The 25,019-nt window shown below is 53.1% G+C and overlaps 2 protein-coding genes across 6 annotated transcripts in view; one reads left to right on the top strand and one right to left on the bottom strand.

Moving 5' to 3' along the window:
* Positions 1-20,639, bottom strand: part of STRN4 (striatin 4) — a 34,640-nt gene extending 14,001 nt beyond the window's left edge. For all 5 annotated transcript variants that reach the window (XR_009490104.1, XR_009490103.1, XM_059872447.1 and 2 more), the window contains exons 1-11: positions 20,423-20,639; positions 15,692-15,795; positions 11,655-11,722; positions 10,634-10,694; positions 8,278-8,571; positions 6,726-6,840; positions 5,299-5,434; positions 4,514-4,579; positions 3,177-3,268; positions 1,978-2,156; positions 1,828-1,875 (exon numbers count right to left, since the gene is read on the bottom strand). Coding sequence is in view for 3 of the 5 variants with exons in the window: in XM_059872447.1 (XP_059728430.1) it covers positions 1,828-1,875; positions 1,978-2,156; positions 3,177-3,268; positions 4,514-4,579; positions 5,299-5,434; positions 6,726-6,840; positions 8,278-8,571; positions 10,634-10,694; positions 11,655-11,722; positions 15,692-15,795; positions 20,423-20,629 (1,370 nt within the window). In the remaining 2 variants the exon portion in view is untranslated. The remainder of the gene's footprint in view (positions 1-1,827; positions 1,876-1,977; positions 2,157-3,176; positions 3,269-4,513; positions 4,580-5,298; positions 5,435-6,725; positions 6,841-8,277; positions 8,572-10,633; positions 10,695-11,654; positions 11,723-15,691; positions 15,796-20,422) is intronic.
* Positions 20,380-24,375, top strand: FKRP (fukutin related protein). The gene is made up of 2 exons (XM_059872450.1): positions 20,380-20,522; positions 22,318-24,375. Exon 2 carries the CDS (start codon positions 22,480-22,482, stop codon positions 24,067-24,069), a length of 1,590 nt encoding a protein of 529 aa, XP_059728433.1. The 5' UTR covers positions 20,380-20,522; positions 22,318-22,479; the 3' UTR covers positions 24,070-24,375.
* Positions 24,376-25,019: the final 644 nt, after the last annotated feature.

The raw sequence follows: 25,019 nt of genomic DNA, 5'->3' as shown, positions 1-25,019 counted from the left end.
ACCGCCAGCACGGGGCCTCTGCGAGGGGACAGAGGGACAGAAATGACACCGGTGTCACCTGGGTCACCTGGGTCACTGCCACCGCCAGGACGGGGCCTCTGTGCGGGGACAGAGGGACAGAAATGACACCGGTGTCACCTGGGTCACCTGTGCCACCTCCTGGGCCTCTGTGCGGGGACAGAGGGACAGAAATGACACCGGTGTCACCTGTGTCACCTGTGTCACTGCCACCGCCAGGACAGGGCCTCTGTGAGGGGACAGAGGGACAGAAATGACACCGGTGTCACCTGTGTCACCTGTGTCACTGCCACTGCCAGGACGGGGCCTCTGTGAGGGGACAGAGGGACAGAAATGACACCGGTGTCACCTGTGTCACCTGTGTCACCTGCCAGGCCCCTGGACGGTGACAAAGGGACAGAAACCCCAATACAGTCACGGCCAGGGGACAAGAAGGTGACACCAAGGTGACAGTGGGGTGACAACCAGGTGAGGAGGAGGGTGACAGAGGTGACAAAGAGGTGACAGGTGACAAAGTGACAAAAAGCAGGAATAAACCCCAAACCACCCATGTGACAATGAGGTGACACCGAGGTGACAACGAGGTGACAATGAGGTGACACTGAGGGTGACACTGAGGGTGACACTGAGGTGACACTGAGGGTGACACTGAGGGTGACACTGAGGTGACACTGAGGGTGACAGAGAGGTGACACTGAGGTGACAGTGAGGTGACAAAGTTACAAAAACCAGGAATAGAGCCACAACCACTGAGGTGACAACGAAGGTGACAACGAGATGACACTGAGGTGACACCGAGGTGACAAGGAGGTGACACAGAGGTGACAGAGAGGTGACACTGAGGTGACACTGAGGGTGACAGAGAGGTGACAAGGTGACAAAAACCAGGAATAGAGCCACAACCACTGAGGTGACATCAAAGGTGACAACGAGGTGACACGGAGGTGACACCGAGGTGACAAGGAGGTGACACTGAGGGTGACAGAGAGGTGACAAAGTGACAAAAACCAGGAATAGAGCCACAACCACTGAGGTGACAACGAAGGTGACAACAACATGACACTGAGGTGACACCGAGGTGACACTGAGGTGACACTGAGGTGACAGGGAGGTGACACCGAGGTGACAAGGAGGTGACACTGAGGGTGACAGAGAGGTGACAAGGTGACAAAAACCAGGAATAGAGCCACAACCACTGAGGTGACAACGAAGGTGACAACGACATGACACTGAGGTGACACAGAGGTGACACTGAGGTGACAGGGAGGTGACACTGAGGTGACACTGAGGTGACAGGGAGGTGACACTGAGGTGACACTGAGGTGACAAGGAGGTGACACTGAGGGTGACAGAGAGGTGACAAGGTGACAAAAACCAGGAATAGAGCCACAACCACTGAGGTGACATCAAAGGTGACAACGACATGACACTGAGGTGACACTGAGGTGACACTGAGGGTGACACAGAGGTGACAGTGAGGTGACAGTGAGGTGACAAGGAGGTGACACTGAGGGTGACAGAGAGGTGACAAAGTGACAAAAACCAGGAATAGAGCCACAACCACTGAGGTGACAACGAGATGACAATGAGGTGACACTGAAGTGACACTGAGGTGACACTGAGGTGACACTGAGGTCACAATGAGGTGACACTGAGGGTGACACTGAGAGGTGACAAAGTGACAAAAACCAGGAATAAAGCCACAACCACTGAGGTGACAACGAAGGTGACACTGAGGTGACACCGGGGTGACAGGGAGGTGACACAGAGGTGACAGGGAGGTGACACTGAGGTGACAAGGTGACAAACCTGTGCCCGCGGAAGGCGTACACCGGCTCCACGTCCAGCGCCGCGCTCCTGAGGGGGCAACGGTGACAAACGGTGACAAACGGTGACAAACGGAGACGGCCACCGCCCCCTTGTCACCCGCCGCGCCCTTGTCACCCGCCTGTCACCCACTTCTTGGGGACAAGTGGCTTCTGCAGGTTCCAGAGCTTGAGGGTGGCGTCCTCGGAGGCTGTCACCAGCGCCGGGTGACAAGGGACAAAGGCCAGCGCCCGCACGGCGTCGTAGTGGCTGCGCAGCGTCAGGCGCGGGCTCCAGCTGCGCTTCGGGGACAGCGGCCGGCCCGAGGACACCTGGGGACACCGTGGTGGCACTTGGGGACACCTGGGGACACTTTGGGGACACGGTGGCACTTGGGGACATGGGGGAATCGGGGCTGTGGTGGCACCTGGGGACATGGGGACTTGGGGACAGCTCCAGCTGCGCTTTGGGGACAGCGGCCGGCCCGAGGACACCTGGGGACACCGTGGTGGCACTTGGGGACACTTGGGGACACCGTGGTGGCACTTGGGGACATGGGGGAATCGGGGCTGTGGTGGCACCTGGGGACATGGGGACATGGGGACAGCTCCAGCTGCGCTTCGGGGACAGCGGCCGGCCCGAGGACACCTGGGGACACCGCGGTGGCACTTGGGGACACTTGGGGACATAGGGGAATCAGGGCTGTGGTGGCACTTTGGGGACACGGTGGCACTTGGGGACTTGGGGACAGCTCCAGCTGCGCTTCGGGGACAGCGGCCAGCCCGAGGACACCTGGGGACACGGTGGTGGCACTTGGGGACATCGTGGTGGCACTTGGGGACATAGGGGAATCAGGGCTGTGGTGGCACTTTGGGGACACGGTGGCACTTGGGGACATGGGGACAGCTCCAGCTGCGCTTCGGGGACAGCGGCCGGCCCGAGGACACCTGGGGACACGGTGGTGGCACTTGGGGACACGGTGGTGGCACTTGGGGACATGGGGGAATCGGGGCTGTGGTGGCACTTGGGGACATGGGGACATGGGGACAGCTCCAGCTGCGCTTCGGGGACAGCGGCCGGCCCGAGGACACCTGGGGACACCGTGGTGGCACTTGGGGACACGGTGGTGGCACCTGGGGACACTTGGGGACACGGTGGCACTTGGGGACATGGGGGAATCGGGGCTGTGGTGGCACTTGGGGACATGGGGACTTGGGGACAGCGGCCGGCCCGAGGGCACCTGGGGACACGGAGGTGGCACTTGGGGACATGGTGGTGGCACTTGGGGACACAGCAGAATCGGGGTGTGGTGGCACTTGGGGACACTGAGGACAGGCCGGGGTGGCACTCACGTCACAGCCGTCATTGTCATTTGTCACCGTCAGCTCCGCCAGGTCCCCGAGGCCGTCCAGGGCCAGCGCCTCGGCCGGGACCCCCGGGGACCCTGGGGACAGAGGGGACAGTGGGGACAGGGACATCAGAGGGGCCTTGGGGACACCCAGGGACAGAGGGGACAGAGGGGACAGGGACATCAGAGTGGCCTTGGGGACACCCAGGGACAGAGGGGACAGAGGGGACAGAGGGGACAGGGACATCAGAGTGGCCTTGGGGACACCCAGGGACCCTGGGGACACAGGGGACAGAGGGGACAGAGGGGACAGGGACATCAGAGGGGCCTTGGGGACACCCAGGGACCCTGGGGACACAGGGGACAGAGGGGACAGAGGGGACAGGGACATCAGAGGGGCCTTGGGGACACCCAGGGACCCTGGGGACAGAGGGGACAGAGGGGACAGGGACATCAGAGTGGCCTTGGGGACACCCAGGGACCCTGGGGACCCTGGGGACACAGGGGACAGAGGGGACAGGGACATCAGAGTGGCCTTGGGGACACCCAGGGACAGAGGGGACAGAGGGGACAGGGACATCAGAGTGGCCTTGGGGACACCCAGGGACAGAGGGGACACAGGGGACAGAGGGGACAGGGACATCAGAGGGGCCTTGGGGACACCCATGGACAAAGGGGACAGGGACATCAGAGTGGCCTTGGGGACACCCATGGACAAAGGGGACAGGGACATCAGAGTGGCCTTGGGGACACCCAGGGACCCTGGGGACAGAGGGGACAGTGGGGACAGAGGGGACAGGGACATCAGAGTGGCCTTGGGGACACCCAGGGACAGAGGGGACAGGGACATCAGAGTGGCCTTGGGGACACCCAGGGACAGAGGGGACAGTGGGGACATCAGAGGGACCTTGGGGACACCCAGGGACAGAGGGGACAGAGGGGACAGTGACACCGGCGTGGCCTTGGGGACAGTGCGCACACCCTGGGGACAATGGGGACAGTGACACTGGGGTGGCCTTGGGGACATCCAGGGGACAGAGGGGACAATGGGGACAGTGACACCAGAGGGGTTGGGGACACCCAGGGACCTTGGGGACAGAGGGGACAACTGGGGACAGTGACACCGGGGTAGCCTTGGGGACAGCGTGGTGACACCCAGGGGACACAAGGGACTCTGAGGACAGTGTCATCAGAGTGGCCTTGGGGACACCCAGGGGACAGAGGTGACAATGGGGACAGTGACACCGGGGGGGTTGGGGACACTCAGGGGACACCCCAGGGACCCTGGGGACCGAGGTGACAATGACATCGGGGTGACACAGGTGACAGGCGTGTCCTTACCTTCAGGTGGCCGCGGTGGCCGTGGTGGCCCGAGGTCCCCGTCCCGCAGGTGGCACCGGTGGCTCTCTGTGACAGTGGGGGGAGGGGTCAGGACATGTCCCCAGGTGTCCCCAAGGTGTCCCCAGGTGTCCCCAGGTGTCCCCAAGGTGTCCCTGAGCTCACCTCTGATGTCCCCAGGTGTCCCCAGGTGTCCCCAGGTGTCCCCAAGGTGTCCCCAGGTGTCCCCAGGTGACCCCAAGCTGTCCCCAGGTGACCCCAGGTGTCCCCAAGGTGTCCCCAGATGTCTCCAAGCTGTCCCCAGGTTTCCCCAAGCTGTCCCCAGGTGTCCCCAAGGTGTCCCCAGGCTCACCTCGGATGTCCCCAGGTGTCCCCAGATGTCCCCAGGCATCCCCAGGTGTCCCCAAGGTGTCCCCAGATGTCTCCAAGCTGTCCCCAGGTGTCCCCAAGCTGTCCCCAGGTGTCCCCAAGCTGTCCCCAGGTGTCCCCAAGGTGTCCCCAGGCTTACCTCGGATGTCCCCAGGTGTCCCCAAGGTGTCCCCAGGTGTCCCCAGGCTCACCTCTGATGTCCCCAATGTGTCCCCAGGTGTCCCCAGGCATCCCCAGGTGTCCCCAGGCATCCCCAGGTGTCCCCAAGGTGTCCCCAGGTGTCCCCAGGCTCACCTCTGATGTCCCCAATGTGTCCCCAGGTGTCCCCAGGTGTCCCCAGGTGTCCCCAAGGTGTCCCCAGGCTCACCTCGGATGTCCCCAGGTGTCCCCAAGCTGTCCCCAGGTGTCCCCAGGCTCACCTCGGATGTCCCCAGGTGTCCCCAAGGTGTCCCCAGGTGTCCCCAGGAAGTCGAACTCGCCCAGGGCGTCCTCGGAGTCCTCCTCATCTTCATCCTCCTCCTCCTCCTCCTCCTCCTCGGGGACCTTGGGGACACCCTGGGGACAAAGGGACAGCGGGCTCAGGGTGGGGACAAAAAATGGGACAAAAAATGGGAAAAAAAGGACAAAAAAAGGGACAAAAATCCCAAAAATCCCCTAAAAATTCTCCCAAACATCCCAAAATCCCCTAAAAATCCCAAAATCCCCTAAAAATCCTCCCAAATTCCTGACAAATCCCTAAAAATCCTCCCAAATATCCCAAAATCCCCTAAAAATTCCCTAAAAATCCCAAAAAAATCCCCCCAAAATCCCAAAAAAATCCCCAAAAATTCCCTAATAAATCCCCTAAAAATCCTAAAAAATCCTAAAAATTCCCTAAAAGAATCCAAAAAATCCCCAAAAATCCCAAAAAAATCCCCAAAAAATTCCAAAAAAATCCCCAAAAATTCCCTAAAAAATCCAAAAAAATTCCCCAAAATCACAAAAAAATTCCCTAAAAAATCCAAATAAAATCCCCCAAAAATCCAAAAAAACCCCTAAAAATCCCCAAAAAATCCCTAAAAAATCCCAAAAAAATCCCCCAAAAAATTCCCCCAAAATCCAAAAAAATCCCCCAAAATCACAAAAAAAATTCCCTAAAAAATCCCAAAAAAATCCCTAAAAAATCCCCAAAAATCACAAAAAAATTTCCTTAAAAATAAAAAAAATCCCTCAAAAAATCCCAAAAAAATCCCTAAAAAATAAAAAAAAAAAAATCCCCAAAAAATCCAAAAAAATCCCCAAAAAAATCCCAAAAAATTCCCTAAAAAATCCAAATAAATTCCCCCAAAAATCCCCAAAAATCACAAAAAAATTCTCTAAAAAATGCCAAAAAATTCCCCAAAAAATCCCAAAAAAATCCCCAAAAAATCCCAAAAAAATCCAAAAAAATCCCCAAAAATCCCCTAAAAATCCTCCCAAAATTCCCCAAAAAATCCCCAAAAGTTCCCTAAAAAATCCCAAAAAATCCCCCCAAAAATCCCCAAAATATCCCTAAAAAAACCCAAAAAATTCCCTAAAAATAAAAAAAAAAAATCCCCAAAAATCACAAAAAAATTCCCTAAAAAATCCCAAACAAATCCCTTAAAAACTCCCCAAAAATTCCCTAAAAAATAAAAAAAAAAATCCCAAAAAATTCCCTAAAAAAAAAAAAATTCCCAAAAAATCAAAAAAAATCCCCAAAAATCACCAAAAAATTCCCTAAAAAATCCAAAAAAAATCCCAAAAAATTCCCAAAAATCCCCTAAAAATCCTCCCAAATTCCCCAAAGTTCCCCAAAATGCCCCAAAATTGGCGATTTGGTGCCGACCTTGCCCCTCCTGCGGGCCGGGCTGGGGGAGGGGCCCTCGGGCTCCTCCTCCTCGTCGCTGTCCTCCTCGGGGGGGGAGGGGCTGAGCCCCTCCTGCGGCTCCTTCCCGGCGTTCCTGGAGGGGGAAAAAATCCCAAAAAAGTGAAAAAAAGGGGAAAAAAGGAAAAAAAACCACCAAAAATCCCATTCAAAATGAGGTAAAAGTGCAGAAAATGTCAAATTTCTCACGGGAAATCCCAAAAATTCCTCCAGAACTCCTCCAAGCCCACCCCAAATTCTCTTAAAAACTCAAAAAATCCCCCAAAATAATGCTAAAAATGCCCCCCAAACCCTCCAAACTCCCCCGGAAAATCCCTAAAAATCCCCCCCAGAACCCCCCGAAAATTCCCTAAAAAAACCTCAAAACCCCCTGAAAATTCCCCCCAGAAATTCCCTAAAATCCCCCACAAAATTCCCTAAAAACCCCCAAATTCCCACAAAAAAACCCAAAAATTCCTTTAAAATTCCCCCAAATTTGACAAAAAAACCCCGAAAATTCCTTAAAAATCCCCCAATCCCACAAAAAAAATCCCAAAAATTCCCTAAAAATCCCCCAAGCCCACCAAAAAAAAAATCCCAAAAATTCCCTAAAAATCCCCCAAAATTCCCACAAAAAAAAACCCCCCAAAATTTCCCTAAAAATCCCAAAAATTTCCCACAAAAAAAATCCCAAAATTCCCTAAAAATCCCCCCAAATTCCCACAAAAAAATAAAAAAATCCCAAAAAATTCCCCAAATTCCCACCAAAAATTCCAAAAAATTCCCTAAAAATCCCCCCAAATTCCCACCAAAAAAATCCCAAAAATTCCCTAAAAATCCCCCCGAATTCCCACAAAAAAATCCCAAAAATTCCCTAAAAATCCCCCCAAATTCCCACCAAAAAAAAACCCAAAAAAACCCCCAAAAATCAAAAAAATTTCCCACAAAAAAACCCCAAAAATTCCCTAAAAATCTCCCCAAATTCCCACCAAAAAAAACCCAAAAATTCCCTAAAAATCCCCCCAATTCCCACAAAAAATTCCCTAAAAATCCCCCAATCCCACCAAAAAAAATTCCCAAAAATTCCCTAAAAATCCCCCCAAATTCCCACCAAAAAACCCCAAAAATCCCACAAAAAATACCCCAAAAATTCCCTAAAAATCCCCCAATCCCACCAAAAAAATTCCCTACAAATCCCCCAATCCCACCAAAAAAAATCCCAAATTTCTCTGAAAATCCCCCCAAATTCCCACCAAAAAAACCCCAAAAAAACCCCTAAAAATCCCAAAAAATTCCCACCAAAAAAAAAAAAAAAATCCCAAAAATTCCCTAAAAATCCCCCCAAATTCCCACAAAAAATACCCCAAAAAACACCCTAAAAATCCCAAAAATTTCCCACAAAAAAACCCAAAAATTCCCTAAAAATCCCCCCAATTCCCACCAAAAATTCCCTAAAAATCCCCCAATCCCACCAAAAAAAACCCCAAAAATTCCCTCATCCCCCCCCCGTAAATCCCCGGGATCGGCCCCAAACCTCTGGATCTGCTCCTCGATCCTGCGCAGCAGCAGCGACTCCGCGCCGGGAGGAGGGGACGGCGGACTCCCGGGGCTGCGAGGGGCTCCCGGGATTCCCGGCGGGATTCCTGAGGGGATTCCCGCAATTTCCGAGGGGATTCTCGAAATTTCCGAGGGAATTCCCGAAATTTCTGAGGGAATTCCCGGGGGGATTGCCGGGGGGATCGCCTGAGGGCTGCGGCCCAGCAGCGCGCGGAGGCGGCGAGAGCGCATGCGCAAGATGGCGTCGCTGTAGCCGAGCTCCTCCAGGTACCTGAGGGGGGGGAAAAAAGCGCGGGAAAAAACCGGAATGGGGGAGGGGAAAGGCCGGAAATCGGCTCTGAGGGGGCGGAAAAATTCCCAGAGAAAAGTGGGAAATTCCATCAAATTCCATATAAATTCCTCCCTAAAAAAATTCTCCCAAAATTCCCGTGGAAATGTGGAAAATTCCCTCAAAATTCCCGGAGAATTCCCATGAAAATGTGAAAAATTCCCTCAAAATTCCATAAAAATTGCCCTGAAAATGTGAAAAAACTCCCCAAAATTGCCATGGAAATAGTGAAAATTCCCCCAAAAATTCCCCCAAAATTCCCATGGAAATGTGAAAAATTCCCTAAAATTTCCCCCAAAATTGACATGAAAATGTGAAAAATTCCACAAAGATTCCCATGAAAATATGAAAAAATTCCCCAAAATTTCCCCCAAAATTCCCATGAAAATGTGGAAAATTCCCTCAAAATTTCATAAAAATTGCCATGAAAATGTGAAAAAATTCCCCAAAAATTGTCATGGAATGAGTGAAAAATTCCCCAAAATTTCCCCCAAAATTCCCGTGGAAATGTGGAAAATTCCCCAAAAATTCCCATGGAAATAGTGAAAAATTCCCCCAAAATTCCTGGAAAATTCCCCAAAAATCCCATGAAAATGTGGAAAATTCCCTCAAAATTCCTCCAAAATTGCCATGAAAATGTGAAAAAATTCCCCAAAATTGCCATGGAAAGAGTGAAAAATTCCCCAAAACATTACCCCCAAAATCCCCATGAAAATGTGGAAAATTCCCTCAAAATTCCATAAAAATTGCCATGAAAATGTGAAAAAATTCCCCAAAAATTGTCATGGAATGAGTGAAAAATTCCCCAAAAATTCCCCAAAAATTTCCAGAAAATTCCCCAAAAATTCCCATGAAAATGTGGAAAATCCCCCAAAAATTCCCAAAAAATTCCCATGGAAATAGTGAAAAATTGCCCCAAAAATTCCCGGAAAATTCCCCAAAAATTGCCATGGAAATAGTGAAAAATTCCCCAAAAATTCCCAGAAAATTCCCCAAAAATTCCCGTGAAAATGTGAAAAATTCCCCAAAAATTCCCATGAAAATGTGAAAAAATTCCCCAAAATTGCCATGGAAAGAGTGAAAAATTCCCCAAAAATTCCCATGAAAATGTGAAAAATTCCCTCAAAAATGCCATAAAAATTGCCATAAAAATGTGAAAAAATTCCCCAAAAAATTCCCATGAAAATGTGAAAAATTCCCCAAACATCCCCCCAAAAATTCCTGTGAAAATATGGAAAATTCCCTAAAACTTCCCCCAAAATTGCCATGAAAATGTGAAAAAATTCCCCAAAAATTGCCATGGAAATGTGGAAAATTCCCTCAAAATTCCATAAAAATTGCCATGAAAATGTGAAAAATTCCCCAAAAATTGTCATGAAAATGTGAAAAATTCCCCAAAAAATTACCTCAAAAATTCCAGTGGAAATGTGAAAAATTCTCCAAAAATTCCCCAGGAAATGTGAAAAATTCCCAAAAATTCCCATGAAAATGTGAAAAATTCCCTCAAAATTCCATAAAAATTGCCATGAAAATGTGAAAAAATCCCCCAAAAATTCCCATGAAAATGTGAAAAATTCCCCAAAAATCCCCCCAAAACTCCATGAAAACGTGGAAAATTCCCTAAAAATCCTAGAAAAATCCTGCAAAAACGCTGGGAAAAAATTGCAAAAATCCCAGAAAAATCCACAATGATCTTGGAAAAATCCCCACAAAAATCCTGCCAAAATCCCCTCCAAAATTCCAAAAAATGACCCAAAAATTCCAAGAAAACTCCACCAAAATAACCCAAGAAAAACCCACCCCAAAATGCCCCAAAAATTCCACAAAATCACCAAAATCCTCATCAAAATTCCGGAAAAATTCCACAAAACTGCCCCAAATTTGGCCCAAAATGTCTCAAAAATTGCTCAAAAAGCCCCAAACCCTCCCTGACCCAAAAAAACCCCAAAAACCCCCAAAAAACCCCAAAAAAATCCCAAAATTCCCCCAAATTCCCAGCACTCACTGGCGCAGGAGCTGCCTCCCCTCCTTCCAGGCTCCCTCGAGTTCCACGGGGCCGTTGGACACTGAGGGGGAAAATGGGGGGTGAGAAACCCCAAAATAGCCCCAAAACCAGCCCAAAACAACCCAAAAATACCCCAAAATTAACCCCAAAAATACCCCCAAAAATAACCCAAAATAACCCAAAAATACCCCCAAAAATACCCCAAAATAACCCAAATTAACCCAAAAATACCCCCCAAAATAACCCCAAAATAACCCCAAAAATAACCACCAAAATAACCCAAAAATAACCCCAAAATAGCCCCAAACCAGCCCAAAAATAACGCAAAATAACCCCAAAAATACCCCCAAAATAACACAAAATAACCCAAAAATACCCCCAAAAATAACCCAAAAATACCCCCAAAAATACCCAAAAAATAACCCAAAAATACCCCAAAAATAACCCAAAAATACCCCCCAAAATAACCCAAAATAACCCAAAAATACCCCAAAAATACCCCAAAAATACCCCCAAAAATAACCCCAAAAATAACCCAAAATAACCCAAAAATACCCCCAAAAATACCCAAAATAACCCAAAAATACCCCCAAAAATACCCAAAAAATAACCCCAAAAATAACCCCAAAAAAACCCCAAAAATAACCCCAAAAATACCCCAAAAATAACCCAAAAATAACACAAAAATAACACAAAATAACCCAAAAATACCCCCAAAATAACCCAAAAATACCCCCAAAAATACCCCAAAAATACCCCCAAAAATACCCCAAAAATACCCCCAAAAATACCCCAAAAATACCCCCAAAAATAACCCAAAATAACCCAAAATAACACAAAAATAACCCAAAATTAACCCCAAAAATAACCCCAAAAATAACCCAAAATAACACAAAAATAACCCAAAATTAACCCCAAAACGCACCAAATCCCACCAAAAAACCCCAAAAAATCCAAATCCCCCCAAATTCCCCCAAAAACCCCAAAAAACCCCAAACCCCCCAAATTGTGGGGTTCTCACGCGGCTCCTCCGGGCGCTTCTCCCCCGGCGCCGCCTCCGTCCCGAATTTCAGTTTGTGGTACTTGGACCTGGCAGGGAAATTGGGGCTTTTTGGGGCTTTTTGGGGCTTTTGGGGCTTTTGGGGATTTTGGGGATTTTTGGGAATTTTTGGGGATTTGGGGTTTTTTTGGGGTGATTTTTGGGGGTTTTTAGGTGATTTTTGGGGGGATTTTTGGGTTTTTTTAGGTGATTTTTGGCGTTTTTTTAGGTGATTTTTGGGGTTTTTTTAGGTGATTTTTGGGGTGATTTTTGGGGTTTTTTGGGTGATTTTTGGGGTTTTTTTAGGTGATTTTTGGGGTTTTTTTAGGTGATTTTTGGGGTGATTTTTGGGGTTTTTTGGGTGATTTTTGGGGTTTTTTTAGGTGATTTTTGGGGGTTTTTTAGGTGATTTTTGGGGGGGGTTGGGGTTTTTTTGGGGTGATTTTTGGGGTTTTTTTTGATGATTTTTCAGGTGATTTTGGGGGGATTTTTTAGGGGATTTTTGGGGTTTTTTTAGGTGATTTTTGGGGTTTTTTTAGGTGATTTTTGGGGGATTTTTGGGGTTTTTTTAGGTGATTTTTGGGGGGATTTTTGGGGCTTTTTGGGGATTTTTGGGGATTTTGGGGATTTGGGGTTTATTTGGGGTGATTTTTGGGGGTTTTTTGGTGATTTTTGGGGTGATTTTGGGGGTTTTTTGGGTGATTTTTGGGGTTTTTTTAGGTGATTTTTGGGGTTTTTGGGGGGGGTTTTAGGTGATTTTTGGGGTGATTTTTGGTTTTTTGGGCGATTTTTGGGGGTTTTTTAGGTGATTTTTGGGGGTGATTTTTGGGGGGATTTGGGGTTTTTTTGGGTGATTTTTGGGGTTTTTTTAGGTGATTTTTGGGGTGATTTTTGGGTTTTTTCAGGTGATTTTTGGGTTTTTTGGGTGATTTTTGGGGGTTTTTTAGGTGATTTTTAGGGAGATTTGGGGGTTTTTTGGGTGATTTTTTGGGTTTTTTTAGGTGATTTTCGGGGGGATTTTTGGTTTTTTTGCGTGATTTTTGGTGTTTTTTTAGGTGATTTTCGGGGTGTTTTTTTGGTTGTTTTTGGGGGGATTTGGGGTTTTTTTGGGTGATTTTTGGGGTTTTTTAGGGGATTTTTCTAGTGTTTTTCGGTTGTTTTTGAGGGGATTTGGGGTTTTTTTGGGTCATTTTTGGGGTTTTTTTGGTGATTTTTGGGGGGTTTTGGGGTTTTTTTGGGTGATTTTTGGGGTTTTTTTAGGTGATTTTTGGGGGAATTTGGGGTTTTTTTGGGGGGATTTTGGGGGTTTTTTAGGTGATTTTTGGGGGGATTTGGGGGTTTTTTGGGTGATTTTTGGGGTTTTTTTAGGTGATTTTTGGGGTGATTTTTGGGGGTTTTTTAGGTGATTTTTGGGGTGATTTTTGGGGTTTTTTTAGGTGATTTTTGGGGTGATTTGGGGGTTTTTTTAGGTGATTTTTGGGGTTTTTTGGGGGATTTTTGGGTTTTTTTAGGTGATTTTTAGGGGGATTTGGGGTTTTTTTGGGTGATTTTTGGCGCTTTTTTAGGTGATTTTTGGGGTTTTTTAGGTGATTTTTGGGGGTTTTTTAGGTGATTTTGGGGGTGATTTTGGGGGGTTTTTTTAGGTGATTTTTTGGGTGATTTTTGGGGTTTTTTTAGGTGATTTTTGGGGTGATTTGGGGGTTTTTTTAGGTGATTTTTGGGGTTTTTTGGGGGATTTTTGGGTTTTTTTAGGTGATTTTTAGGGGGATTTGGGGTTTTTTTGGGTGATTTTTGGCGCTTTTTTAGGTGATTTTTGGGGTTTTTTAGGTGATTTTTGGGGGTTTTTTAGGTGATTTTGGGGGTGATTTTGGGGGGTTTTTTTAGGTGATTTTTTGGGTGATTTTTGGGGATTTTGGGTATTTGGGGTTTTTTTGGGTGATTTTCGGGGTTTTTTTTAGGTGATTTTTGGGGTTTTTTAGGTGATTTTTGGGTTTTTTAGGTGATTTTTGGGGGGATTTGGGGTTTTTTGGGGGGATTTTTGGGTTTTTAGGTGATTTTTGGGGTGATTTTGGGGGTTTTTTGGGGTGATTTTTGGGGGTTTTTTTGGGGTGATTTTTGGGGTTTTTTTGGGTGATTTTTGGGTTTTTTTAGGTGATTTTTGGGGGATTTTTGGGTTTTTTTAGGGGATTTTTGGGTTTTTTTAGGTGATTTTTGGGGGGATTTGGGTTTTTTTCAGGTGATTTTTGGGGTTTTTTTTAGGTGATTTTTGGGGTGATTTTTGGGGGTTTTTGGGTTTTTTTCAGGTGATTTTTTGGTTTTTTGGGGGATTTTTGGGGTTTTTTAGGTGATTTTTAGGGAGATTTGGGTTTTTTTTGGGTGATTTTTGGGGTTTTTGGGTGATTTTTGGGGTTTTTTAGGTGATTTTTAGGGAGATTTGGGGTTTTTTTGGGTGATTTTTGGGGTTTTTGGGGTTTTTTTGGGATTTGGAGTCTTGGGGTTTTGGGGTTTTCTTGGGATGATTTTTGGGTTTTTTTTAGGTGATTTTTGGGGTGATTTTTGGGGGTTTTGGGGTTTTTTTCAGGTGATTTTTGGTTTTTTGGGGGATTTTTGAGGTTTTTTTTGGGATTTGGGGTCTTGGGGTTTGAGGTTTTTTTGGGGTGATTTTTGAGGTGGGGTTTTGAAGGTTTTGGGGAGTTTTTTGGGGTTTTTTTGGGGTGATTTTGGAGGGGTTTGGGGTGGGGTTTTGAAGGTTTTGGGATGATTTTTGGGGGTTTTTTTAGGTGATTTTTGAGGGGATTTTTGGTGTGATTTTTGGGATTTTTTGGATGATTTTTTTAGGATTTCTAGGTGATTTTTAGGAGGTTTTTAGGATTTCTGGGTGATTTTTTAGAATTCCTGGGTGATTTTTTAGGGTTTTGGGGCGGTTTTTAGGATTCCTGGGTGATTTTTTAGGATTTCTGGGTGATTTTTTAGGATTCCTGGGTGATTTTTTAGGATTTCTGGGTGATTTTTTAGGATTCCTGGGTGATTTTTTAGGGTTTTGGGGTGGTTTTTAGGATTTCTGGGTGTTTTTTTAGGATTTCTGGGTGATTTTTTAGGATTTCTGGGTGATTTTTTAGGATTTCAGGTGGTTTTTAGGATTTCTGTGTGTTTTTTAGGATTTCTGGGTGATTTTTTAGAATTTCTGGGTGATTTTTTAGGATTCCTGGGTGATTTTTTTGGGTTTTTGGGGTGATTTTTAGGATTTCTGGGTGATTTTTTAGGATTCCTGGGTGTTTTTTTAGGATTTCTGGGCAGTTTTTAGGATTTCTGGGTGATTATTTAGGATTTCTGGGTGATTTTTAGGATTCCTGGGTGACTTTTTAGGATTCCTGGGTGATTTTTAGGATTCCTGGGTGGTTTTTAGAATTTCTGGGTGATTTTTTAGGGTTTTGGGGCGGTTTTTAGGATTCCTGGGTGATTTTTAGGATTCCTGGGTGATTTTTTAGGATTCCTGGGTGATTTTTTTGGGGTTTTGGGGGTGATTTTTAGGGTTCCTGGGTGATTTTTTAGGATTCCTGGGTGATTTTTTAGGATTCCTGGGTGATTTTTTAGGGTTTTGGGGTGATTTTTAGGGTTCCTGGGTGATTTTTCGGGTTTTTGGGGTGTTTTTTAGGATTCCTGGGTGGTTTTTTAGGATTTCTGGACAGTTTTTAGGATTCCTGGGTGATTTTTAGGATTCCTGGGTGACTTTTTAGAATTTCTGGGTGATTTTTTAGGGTTTTGGGGTGGTTTTTAGGATTCCTGGGTGATTTTTTAGGATTCCTGTGTGGTTTTTTGGGTTTTTGGGGTGATTTTTAGGATTCCTGGGTGATTTTTTAGGGTTTTGGGGTGATTTTTAGGATTCCTGTGTGGTTTTTTGGGTTTTTGGGGTGATTTTTAGGATTTCTGGGTGGTTTTTAGGGTTTTTGGGGTGATTTTTTAGGGTTTTGGGGTGATTTTTAGGATTCCTGGGTGGTTTTTTCGGGTTTCTGCCCCACCTCTCCTGCTTGAGGGCGAACTCCAACATCCGGATGCGCCGCACCAGGTCCAGCTTGAGGCTCTCCTGGCCCTGGCGCTCGCCCTGCAGGAACGCCACCTGCGCCTTGGGGACATTAGGGGGGACATCAGGGGGGTGACAGACACTTGGGGACACTCAGGGGCCTTGGGGACACTCAGGGTCCCTTGGGGACACTCAGGGTCCTGAGGCTCTCCTGGCCCTGGCGCTCGCCCTGCAGGAACGCCACCTGCGCCTTGGGGACATTAGGGGGGACATTGGGGACACCCAGGGGGTGACAGACCCTTGGGGACACTCAGGGGCCCTTGGGGACACTCAGGGTCCTGAGGCTCTCCTGGCCCTGGCGCTCGCCCTGCAGGAACGCCACCTGCGCCTTGGGGACATTGGGGACATCAGGGGGGACATCAGGGGGGTGACAGACACCTGGGGACACCCAGGGGGTGACAGACCCTTGGGGACACTCAGGGTCCCTTGGGGACACTCAGGGTCCTGAGGCTCTCCTGGCCCTGGCACTCGCCCTGCAGGAACGCCACCTGCGCCTTGGGGACATTGGGGACATCAGGGGGGTGACAGACCCTTGGGGACACCCAGGGACCCTTGGGGACACTCAGGGTCCTGAGGCTCTCCTGGCCCTGGCGCTCGCCCTGCAGGAACGCCACCTGCGCCTTGGGGACAGTGGGGACATCAGGGGGGACATCAGGGGGGTGACAGACACCTGGGGACACCCAGGGGGTGACAGACCCTTGGGGACACTCAGGGTCCCTTGGGGACACTCAGGGTCCTGAGGCTCTCCTGGCCCTGGCACTCGCCCTGCAGGAACGCCACCTGCGCCTTGGGGACATTGGGGACATCAGGGGGGTGACAGACCCTTGGGGACACCCAGGGACCCTTGGGGACACTCAGGGTCCTGAGGCTCTCCTGGCCCTGGCGCTCGCCCTGCAGGAACGCCACCTGCGCCTTGGGGACACCACAGGGGACATTGGGGACATTGGGGACATCAGGGGGGTGACAGACACCTGGGGACACTCAGGGACCTTTGGGGACACTCAGGGTCCTGAGGCTCTCCTGGCCCTGGCGCTCGCCCTGCAGGAACGCCACCTGCGCCTTGGGGACATTGGGGACATCAGGGGGGTGACAGACACCTGGGGACACCCAGGGGGTGACAGACCCTTGGGGACACTCAGGGACCTGAGGCTCTCCTGGCCCTGGCGCTCGCCCTGCAGGAACGCCACCTGCGCCTTGGGGACAGTGGGGACATCAGGGGGGACATCAGGGGGGTGACAGACCCTTGGGGACACTCAGGGACCCTTGGGGACACTGGGGACACTCAGGGTCCTGAGGCTCTCCTGGCCCTGGCGCTCGCCCTGCAGGAACGCCACCTGCGCCTTGGGGACAGTGGGGACATCAGGGGGGACATCAGGGGGGTGACAGACCCCTGGGGACACTCAGGGGCCTTGGGGACACTGGGGACACTCAGGGTCCTGAGGCTCTCCTGGCCCTGGCGCTCGCCCTGCAGGAACGCCACCTGCGCCTTGGGGACAGTGGGGACATCAGGGGGGACATCAGGGGGGTGACAGACCCTTGGGGACACTCAGGGACCCTTGGGGACACTGGGGACACTCAGGGTCCTGAGGCTCTCCTGGCCCTGGCGCTCGCCCTGCAGGAACGCCACCTGCGCCTTGGGGACAGTGGGGACATCAGGGGGGACATCAGGGGGGTGACAGACCCCTGGGGACACTCAGGGGCCTTGGGGACACTGGGGACACTCAGGGTCCTGAGGCTCTCCTGGCCCTGGCGCTCGCCCTGCAGGAACGCCACCTGCGCCTTGGGGACAGTGGGGACATCAGGGGGGACATCAGGGGGGTGACAGACCCCTGGGGACACTCAGGGGCCTTGGGGACACTGGGGACACTCAGGGTCCTGAGGCTCTCCTGGCCCTGGCGCTCGCCCTGCAGGAACGCCACCTGCGCCTTGGGGACATTGGGGACATCAGGGGGGACACTGGGGACACCCAGGGGGTGACAGACCCTTGGGGACACTCAGGGTCCCTGAGGCTCTCCTGGCCCTGGCGCTCGCCCTGCAGGAACGCCACCTGCGCCTTGGGGACATCAGGGGGGACATCAGGAGGGTGACAGACACCTGGGGACACCCAGGGGGTGACAGACCCTTGGGGACACTCAGGGACCCTTGGGGACACTCAGGGTCCTGAGGCTCTCCTGGCCCTGGCGCTCGCCCTGCAGGAACGCCACCTGCGCCTTGGGGACAGTGGGGACATCAGGGGGGACACTGGGGACACCCAGGGGGTGACAAACACCTGGGGACACTCAGGGACCCTTGGGGACACTCAGGGTCCTGAGGCTCTCCTGGCCCTGGCGCTCGCCCTGCAGGAACGCCACCTGCGCCTTGGGGACATTGGGGACATCAGGGGGGACATCAGGGGGGTGACAGACACCTGGGGACACTCAGGGGCCTTGGGGACACTGGGGACACTCAGGGTCCCTGAGGCTCTCCTGGCCCTGGCGCTCGCCCTGCAGGAACGCCACCTGTGCCTTGGGGACATTGGGGACATCAGGGGGGACACTGGGGACACCCAGGGGGTGACAGACCCTTGGGGACACTCAGGGGCCTTGGGGACATCAGGGACACCCAGGGGTGACAGGGACAGCTAGGGGACATTGGGGACAGCCAGGGACAGCCAGGGGACCTTGGGGACATCGGGGACACCCAGGGGTGCCAGGGACAACCAGGGGACATTGGGGACAGCCAGGGACACCCAGGGGTGACAGACACTTGGGGACACCCAGTGACACCCAGGATGTGTCCCCAACCCTAGGGGTGACAGGGAGGTCACCCAGTGCCATCCCAGTATCCCCAGTCCCATCCCAGTATCCCCATCCCAGTATCCCCAGTGCCATCCCAGTATCCCCAATCCCATCCCACTATCCCCAGTCCCATCCCAGTGTCCCCATCCCAGTATCCCCAGTATCCCCAGTCCCATCCCACTATCCCCATCCCAGTATCCCCAGTGCCATCCCAGTATCCCCAGTCCCACCCCAGTATCCCCAGTATCCCCAGTCCCATCCCACTATCCCCAGTCCCATCCCAGTGTCCCCATCCCAGTGTTCCCAGTGCCATCCCAGTGCCCATCCCAGTATCCCCAGTCCCATCCCAGTATTCCCACCCCAGTACCCCCAGTCCCATCCCAGTATCCCCTGTCCCACCCCAGTATCCCCAGTCCCATCCCACTATCCCCATCCCAGTATCCCCAGTGCCCATCCCAGTATCCCCAGTCCCATCCCAGTATTCCCACCCCAGTACCCCCAGTCCCATCCCAGTATCCCCTGCCCCATCCCAGTATCCCCAGTCCCATCCCAGTATCCCCATCCCAGTATCCCCAGTCCCACCCCAGTATCCCCATCCCAGTATCCCCAGTGCCATCCCAGTGTCCCCATCCCAGTATTCCCTGTCCCACCCCAGTATCCCCAGTCCCATCCCAGTATCCCCATCCCAGCATCCCCAGTCCCATCCCAGTGTCTCCATCCCACTATCCCCAGTCCCATCCCAGTATTCCCACCCCAGTACCCCCAGTCCCATCCCAGTATCCCCTGTCCCACCCCAGTATCCCCAGTCCCATCCCACTATCCCCATCCCAGTATCCCCAGTGCCCATCCCAGTATCCCCATCCCAGTATCCCCAGTCCCATCCCAGTATCCCCTGTCCCACCCCAGTACCCCCAGTCCCATCCCAGTATCCCCATCCCAGTATCCCCATCCCAGTATCCCCATCCCAGTATCCCCAGTCCCATCCCACTGTTCCCATCCCAGTATCCCCATCCCAGTATCCCCAGTGCCATCCCAGTGTCCCCAGTATCCCCAGTCCCATCTCAGTGCCACCCCAATCCCATCCCAGTATCCCCAGTCCCATCCCAGTGTCCCCATCCCAGTATCCCCACCCCAGTATCCCCAGTCCCACCCCAGTATCTCCAGTATCCCCAGTGCCATCCCAGTATCCCCTGTCCCATCCCAGTATCCCCAGTCCCACCCCAGTATCTCCAGTATCCCCAGTGCTATCCCAGTATCCCCAGTCCCATCCCAGTATCTCCAGTCCCACCCCAGTGTCCCCATCCCACTATCCCCAGTCCCATCCCAGTATCCCCATCCCAGTATCCCCAGTGCCATCCCAGTATCCCCAGTCCCATCCCAGTATCCCCAGTCCCACCCCAATCCCATCCCAGTATCCCCAATCCCATCCCAGTATCCCCAGTGTCCCCATCCCAGTATCCCCAGTGCCATCCCAGTATCCCCAGTCCCATCCCAGTGTCCCCATCCCAGTATCCCCACCCCAGTATCCCCAGTCCCACCCCAGTATCTCCAGTATCCCCAGTGCCCATCCCAGTATCCCCAGTCCCATCCCAGTATCTCCAGTCCCACCCCAGTGTCCCCATCCCACTATCCCCAGTCCCATCCCAGTATCCCCATCCCAGTATCCCCAGTCCCATCCCAGTGTCCCCATCCCCGCTCCCGGTGCCTCCCCCGCCCCTTCCCGGTGTCCCCACCCCCTCCCCGCCGCCCCGGCCGCCATTTCCTCCCAAGATGGCGCCAGCAGCGGCCACCCCACCCCGGTGACCCCCGCCGTCCCCCCGGTGTCCCCTCAGTGTCCCCTCGGTGTCCCCTCAGCCTCCGTCCCCTCATGAGGGCAGCGCCGCCGCCATTACCTGCAGCTCGGCCCTCTCCGCTTCCCAGCGCCCTTTCTCCGCCTCGAACCGCGCCCACTCGTGCTGGATGAAGTGCAGGATGCCCGGCAGGCTGAGGCCGGTTCGTGCCGCGGGCTCGGGGCCCGGAGCGGGGCCCGGAGCGGGGCCGGGAGCGGGGCCGGGGGGCGGAGGTTGGGCCCGGGCCGGCGGAGCCCGCTCGGCCGCCATGGCGGCTGCCACAAAGGGAGCCACGGGCGGCAGCGGCTTCCTGCCAGAAAGGGAGCCGGAAGGGGGCGGGGAAAGAGGCGGGGCTAAGAGGGAAAGGGGCGTGGCAAGCAGGAAGGGGCGTGGCAAGCAGGAAGGGGCGTGGCCAAAGGGAGGCGCTGTTGCCGTGGCAACGAGGGGGCTGTGGAGGAATTTTGGGGGGTTGGGGGTTTTTTGGGGGGGGTCTTTGGGGGATTTTTGGGGTTCTCTGGGGGGGGGGGTTAGAGGGGTTTTTGGGGTGAGTTTTAGGGATTTTCCGGGGGTCTTTGGAAGTTTAGAGGGGATTTTTGGGTGGTTATAAGGAATTTTTGGGCGATTGTAGAGGATTTTGGGGGGTTTTGGGGGGGTCTTTGGAAGGTTAGAGGGGATTTTTGGGTGGTTATAAGGAATTTTTGGGCGATTGTAGAGGATTTTTGGGGGGGTTTGGGGATTTTGGGGGGTCATTGGAAGGTTAGAGGGGATTTTTGGGTGGTTATAAGGAATTTTTGGGCGATTGTAGAGGAGTTTTGGGGGTTTGGGGATTTTTGGGGGGTCTTTGGAAGGTTAGAGGGGATTTTTGGGAGGTTATAAGGAATTTTTGGGCGATTGTAGAGGATTTTTGGGGGTTTGGGGATTTTTGGGGGGTCTTTGGAAGGTTAGAGGGGATTTTGGGTGGTTATAAGGAATTTTTGGGCGATTGTAGAGGATTTTGGGGATTTTTGGGGGGGTCTTTGGAAGGTTAGAGGGGATATTTGGGTGGTTATAAGGAATTTTTGGACGATTGTAGAGGATTTTTGAGGGTTTTGGGGATTTGTGGGGGGGTCTTTGGAAGGTTAGAGGGGATTTTTGGGTTGTTATAAGGAATTTTTGGGCGATTGTAGAGGATTTTTGGGGGTTTTGGGGGGGTCTTTGGAAGGTAGGGGGGATTTTGGGTGGTTATAAGGAATTTTTGGGCGATTGTAGAGGATTTTGGGGGGGTTTGGGGGTTTTTTGGGGGGGGTCTTTGGGGGATTTTTGGGGTTCTCTGGGGGGGGGTTAGAGGGGTTTTTGGGGTGAGTTTTAGGGATTTTCCGGGGGTCTTTGGAAGGTTAGAGGGGATTTTTGGGTGGTTATAAGGAATTTTTGGGCGATTGTAGAGGATTTTTGGGGGTTTTGGGGGGGTCTTTGGAAGGTTAGAGGGGATTTTGGGTGGTTATAAGGAATTTTTGGGCGATTGTAGAGGAGTTTGGGGGGTTTGGGTGATTTTTGGGGGGGTCTTTGGAAGGTTAGAGGGGATTTTGGGTGGTTATAAGGAATTTTTGGGCGATTGTAGAGGATTTTGGGGGGTTTTTGGGGGGGTCTTTGGAAGGTTAGAGGGGATTTTGGGGGGTCCTGGGGGATTTGGGGGGTTTATTGGGAATTTCGGAGGTTTAAAGGGCATTTTTGGGCTTTTTTGGGGGGTTTTGTAAGAGTAGAGGGGATTCTGGGCGGTTTAGGAGACTTTGAGGGGTGGTCATTGACAGTTTATAGAGAATTTCGAACATTTTAGGGTTCTTTGGTGGGCTAGAGGAGATTTCGGGGGTTTTAAGATTTTTCGGGGGGTGTATTTGGAAGATTAGAGAGGATTTTTTTGGGAATTAATTAACTCCTCATTAACAACCCCTCATTAATTTTTTTTTTTTTCACCTCCACAGCGCCACCGCGTGGTCACCTCGGGCATCGCCACCACCGCCAAAGAACCGACCGCCCCAACGCCTCCAAATCAACCAATCCCCCCCTCTAATTAACTCATTAACCCCATTAACCAACCCATTCATTAATTAACCACCTCCTTCGTGACTTAATTAACCCCCACCATGAGAATCACCCCCTGCCAGGCCGCCCTGGCCGCCGCCATCGCTCTCAACCTCCTCCTGCTGCTCTGCTCCCGCCTGGTCCCCGGCTCGTCCCCTCAGTGCCACCACCCCCGGCAGCGCGTCCCCGAGGGTGTCCCCGGTGTCACCGTCATCCTCCGCGACTTTGACGGCCCCGAGCACGACGTGGCCGCCACCGCCCGCTCCTTCGCCGCCCTGCCCGGCGTCCCGGTGCTGGTGGCCGCCGAGACGTCCCCGTACCCGCCGGTGCCGCTGCCCGCCGGTGTCACCGTGCTGTCCCTGCGGCCGGAGCCTCACCGGCCACCCCCGCGGCCGGAGCTGGCCGTGCGGACCCGCCACGTGGCCTTGGTGCCGGATGGCACCCGAGCCGTGCCGGGCTTGCTGAGACACATGAGGGACATCCTGGAAGCCACCTCAGATGCCACCACCAAGGTGGTGGCGGCGGCCGTGGGGCAGCGGCGCCCGCGGTGTTTGACCTTGGAGGTGGACATCAAAGCGTGGACGGCGCGCTACGGCCTCGCTGGCCACCAGGGTGACCACCAGGGTGACCACCAGGGTGGCCAGCAGGGTGGCCAGCAGGGTGACCAGCAGGGTGACCAGCAGGGTGACCAGCAGGGTGACCGCTGCGGCGCTCTGGACGGCGCCCCGGCCGTGCTGCTCCTGCGGACGCGCGATCTCTTCTCCCTCCCCTTCCCTTTGTCCCGCCCCGTTGTCACCTCCCTGTCCCTCCAAGCCGCCCTCCGCGGCTGGCACCTCCTCCTGCTGCCATCCTCCTTCCCGCTGTCCCCTCGTCCCCCTCCGTCCCCTCACGCCCTGTGGAGATCCCAAAGCTCCCTGAGCGCCCAGCGCCGGGCGCTGCTGGAGCGCTTCGGGCTGAAGCTGGAGCTGCTGCCGGACGGTTCCCGGCGTTGGCACGGCTGCACCAAGGACACCCCGCGCTGCTTTGGCACCGTGCGCTGGCAAACCCCCGAGTACCTGCTGGCCGGGCGCTGGACACCGCCCTGCTGCCTGCGGGCTCTCCGTGCCACCGCCCGCCACGTCCTGGCCCAGCTGGAGGCGGCCGGGATCCGCCACTGGCTGGAGGGAGGGACCCTGCTGGGCGCCGTCCGCCTCGGGGACATCATCCCCTGGGACTACGACGTGGATGTGGGGCTGTACCGCCAGGATGTCCCCAAATGTCGCTGGCTGGCCGAGGTGGTGGCCTCGGGTGGGCCCGTGGAGGACCCGCAGGGTTTCCTGTGGGAGAAAGCCAGCGAGGGGGAATTTTTTCGGGTCCATTACAGCCGGACGAACCGACTGCACGTGGACCTGTGGCCCTTCTACGTCCGGCCCGGCTCGGCCGTGATGACCAAGGACACGTGGCTGGGTCACCGGCAGGACGTGGAGTTCCCCGAGAGTTTCCTGGTGCCCCTGGGCACGGTGCCCTTCGCCGGTGGCCTGGCCAAAGCCCCCAACGACCCCCGCGCCTTCCTGGAGCTCAAATTCGGGCCCGGGGCCATCGAGAACCCCGAGTACCCCAACCCCGGCGTCAGGAGGTTGGCACAGGACCTGGGCAATAAAACATCACGGTGACACTTGTGACAACCTTGGTGCCGCTCTCAGTGCCATCCCTGGGGTCCCTGTGCCATCCCTGGGGTCCTTCTGTCACCCCTGGGGTCCCAGTGCCATCTCTGAGGTCCCTGTGCCATCTCTGGGGTCCCTGTGCCACCCCTGGGGTCCCTGTGCCACCCCTGGCGTCCCTGTGCCATCCTTGGGGTCCCTGTGCCATCCTTGGGGTCCCTGTGCCACCCCCGAGGCCATCGAGAACCCCGAGTACCCCAACCCCGGCGTCAGGAGGTTGGCACAGGACCTGGGCAATAAAACATCACGGTGACACTTGTGATTGTCCCCAGTGCCATCCCTGGGGTCCTTCTGTCACCCCTGGGGTCCCTGTGCCACCTCCGGGGTCCCTGTGTCATTCTTGGGGTCCCTGTGTCATTCTTGGGGTCCCAGTGCCATCTCTGGGGTCCCTGTGCCACCCCTGGGGTCCCTGTGTCATTCTTGGGGTCCCTGTGTCATTCTTGGGGTCCCAGTGCCTCCCCTGGGGTCCCTGTGCCATCCCTGGGGTCCCTGTGCCACCCCTGGGGTCCCTGTGTCATTCTTGGGGTCCCTGTGCCATCTCTGGGGTCCCTGTACCATTCTGGGGTCCCTGTACCATTCTGGGGTCCCTGTGCCACCCCTGGGGTCCCTGTGCCACCCCTGGGGTCCCTGTGCCATCCTTCGGGTCCCAGTGCCATCTCTGGGGTCTCAGTGCCATCTCTGGGGTCCCTGTGTCACCCCTGGGGTCCCTGTGCCACCCCCGGGGCCATCGAGTGTCCCCCGAGTACCCCAACCCCGGCGTCAGGAGGTTGGCACAGGACGTGGGCAATAAAACATCACGGTGACACTTGTGATTGTCCCCAGTGCCATCCCTGGGGTCCTTCTGTCACCCCTGGGGTCCCTGTGCCTCCCCTGGGGTCCCTGTGTCACCCCCAGGGCCATCG

This window comes from Haemorhous mexicanus, chromosome 36 (assembly GCF_027477595.1).
Source record: "Haemorhous mexicanus isolate bHaeMex1 chromosome 36, bHaeMex1.pri, whole genome shotgun sequence".
NCBI classification, from domain to species: domain Eukaryota; kingdom Metazoa; phylum Chordata; class Aves; order Passeriformes; family Fringillidae; genus Haemorhous; species Haemorhous mexicanus.
The sequence above is the reverse complement of the archived record's forward strand: the minus strand, read 5'-3'. Positions and strand labels throughout refer to the sequence as shown.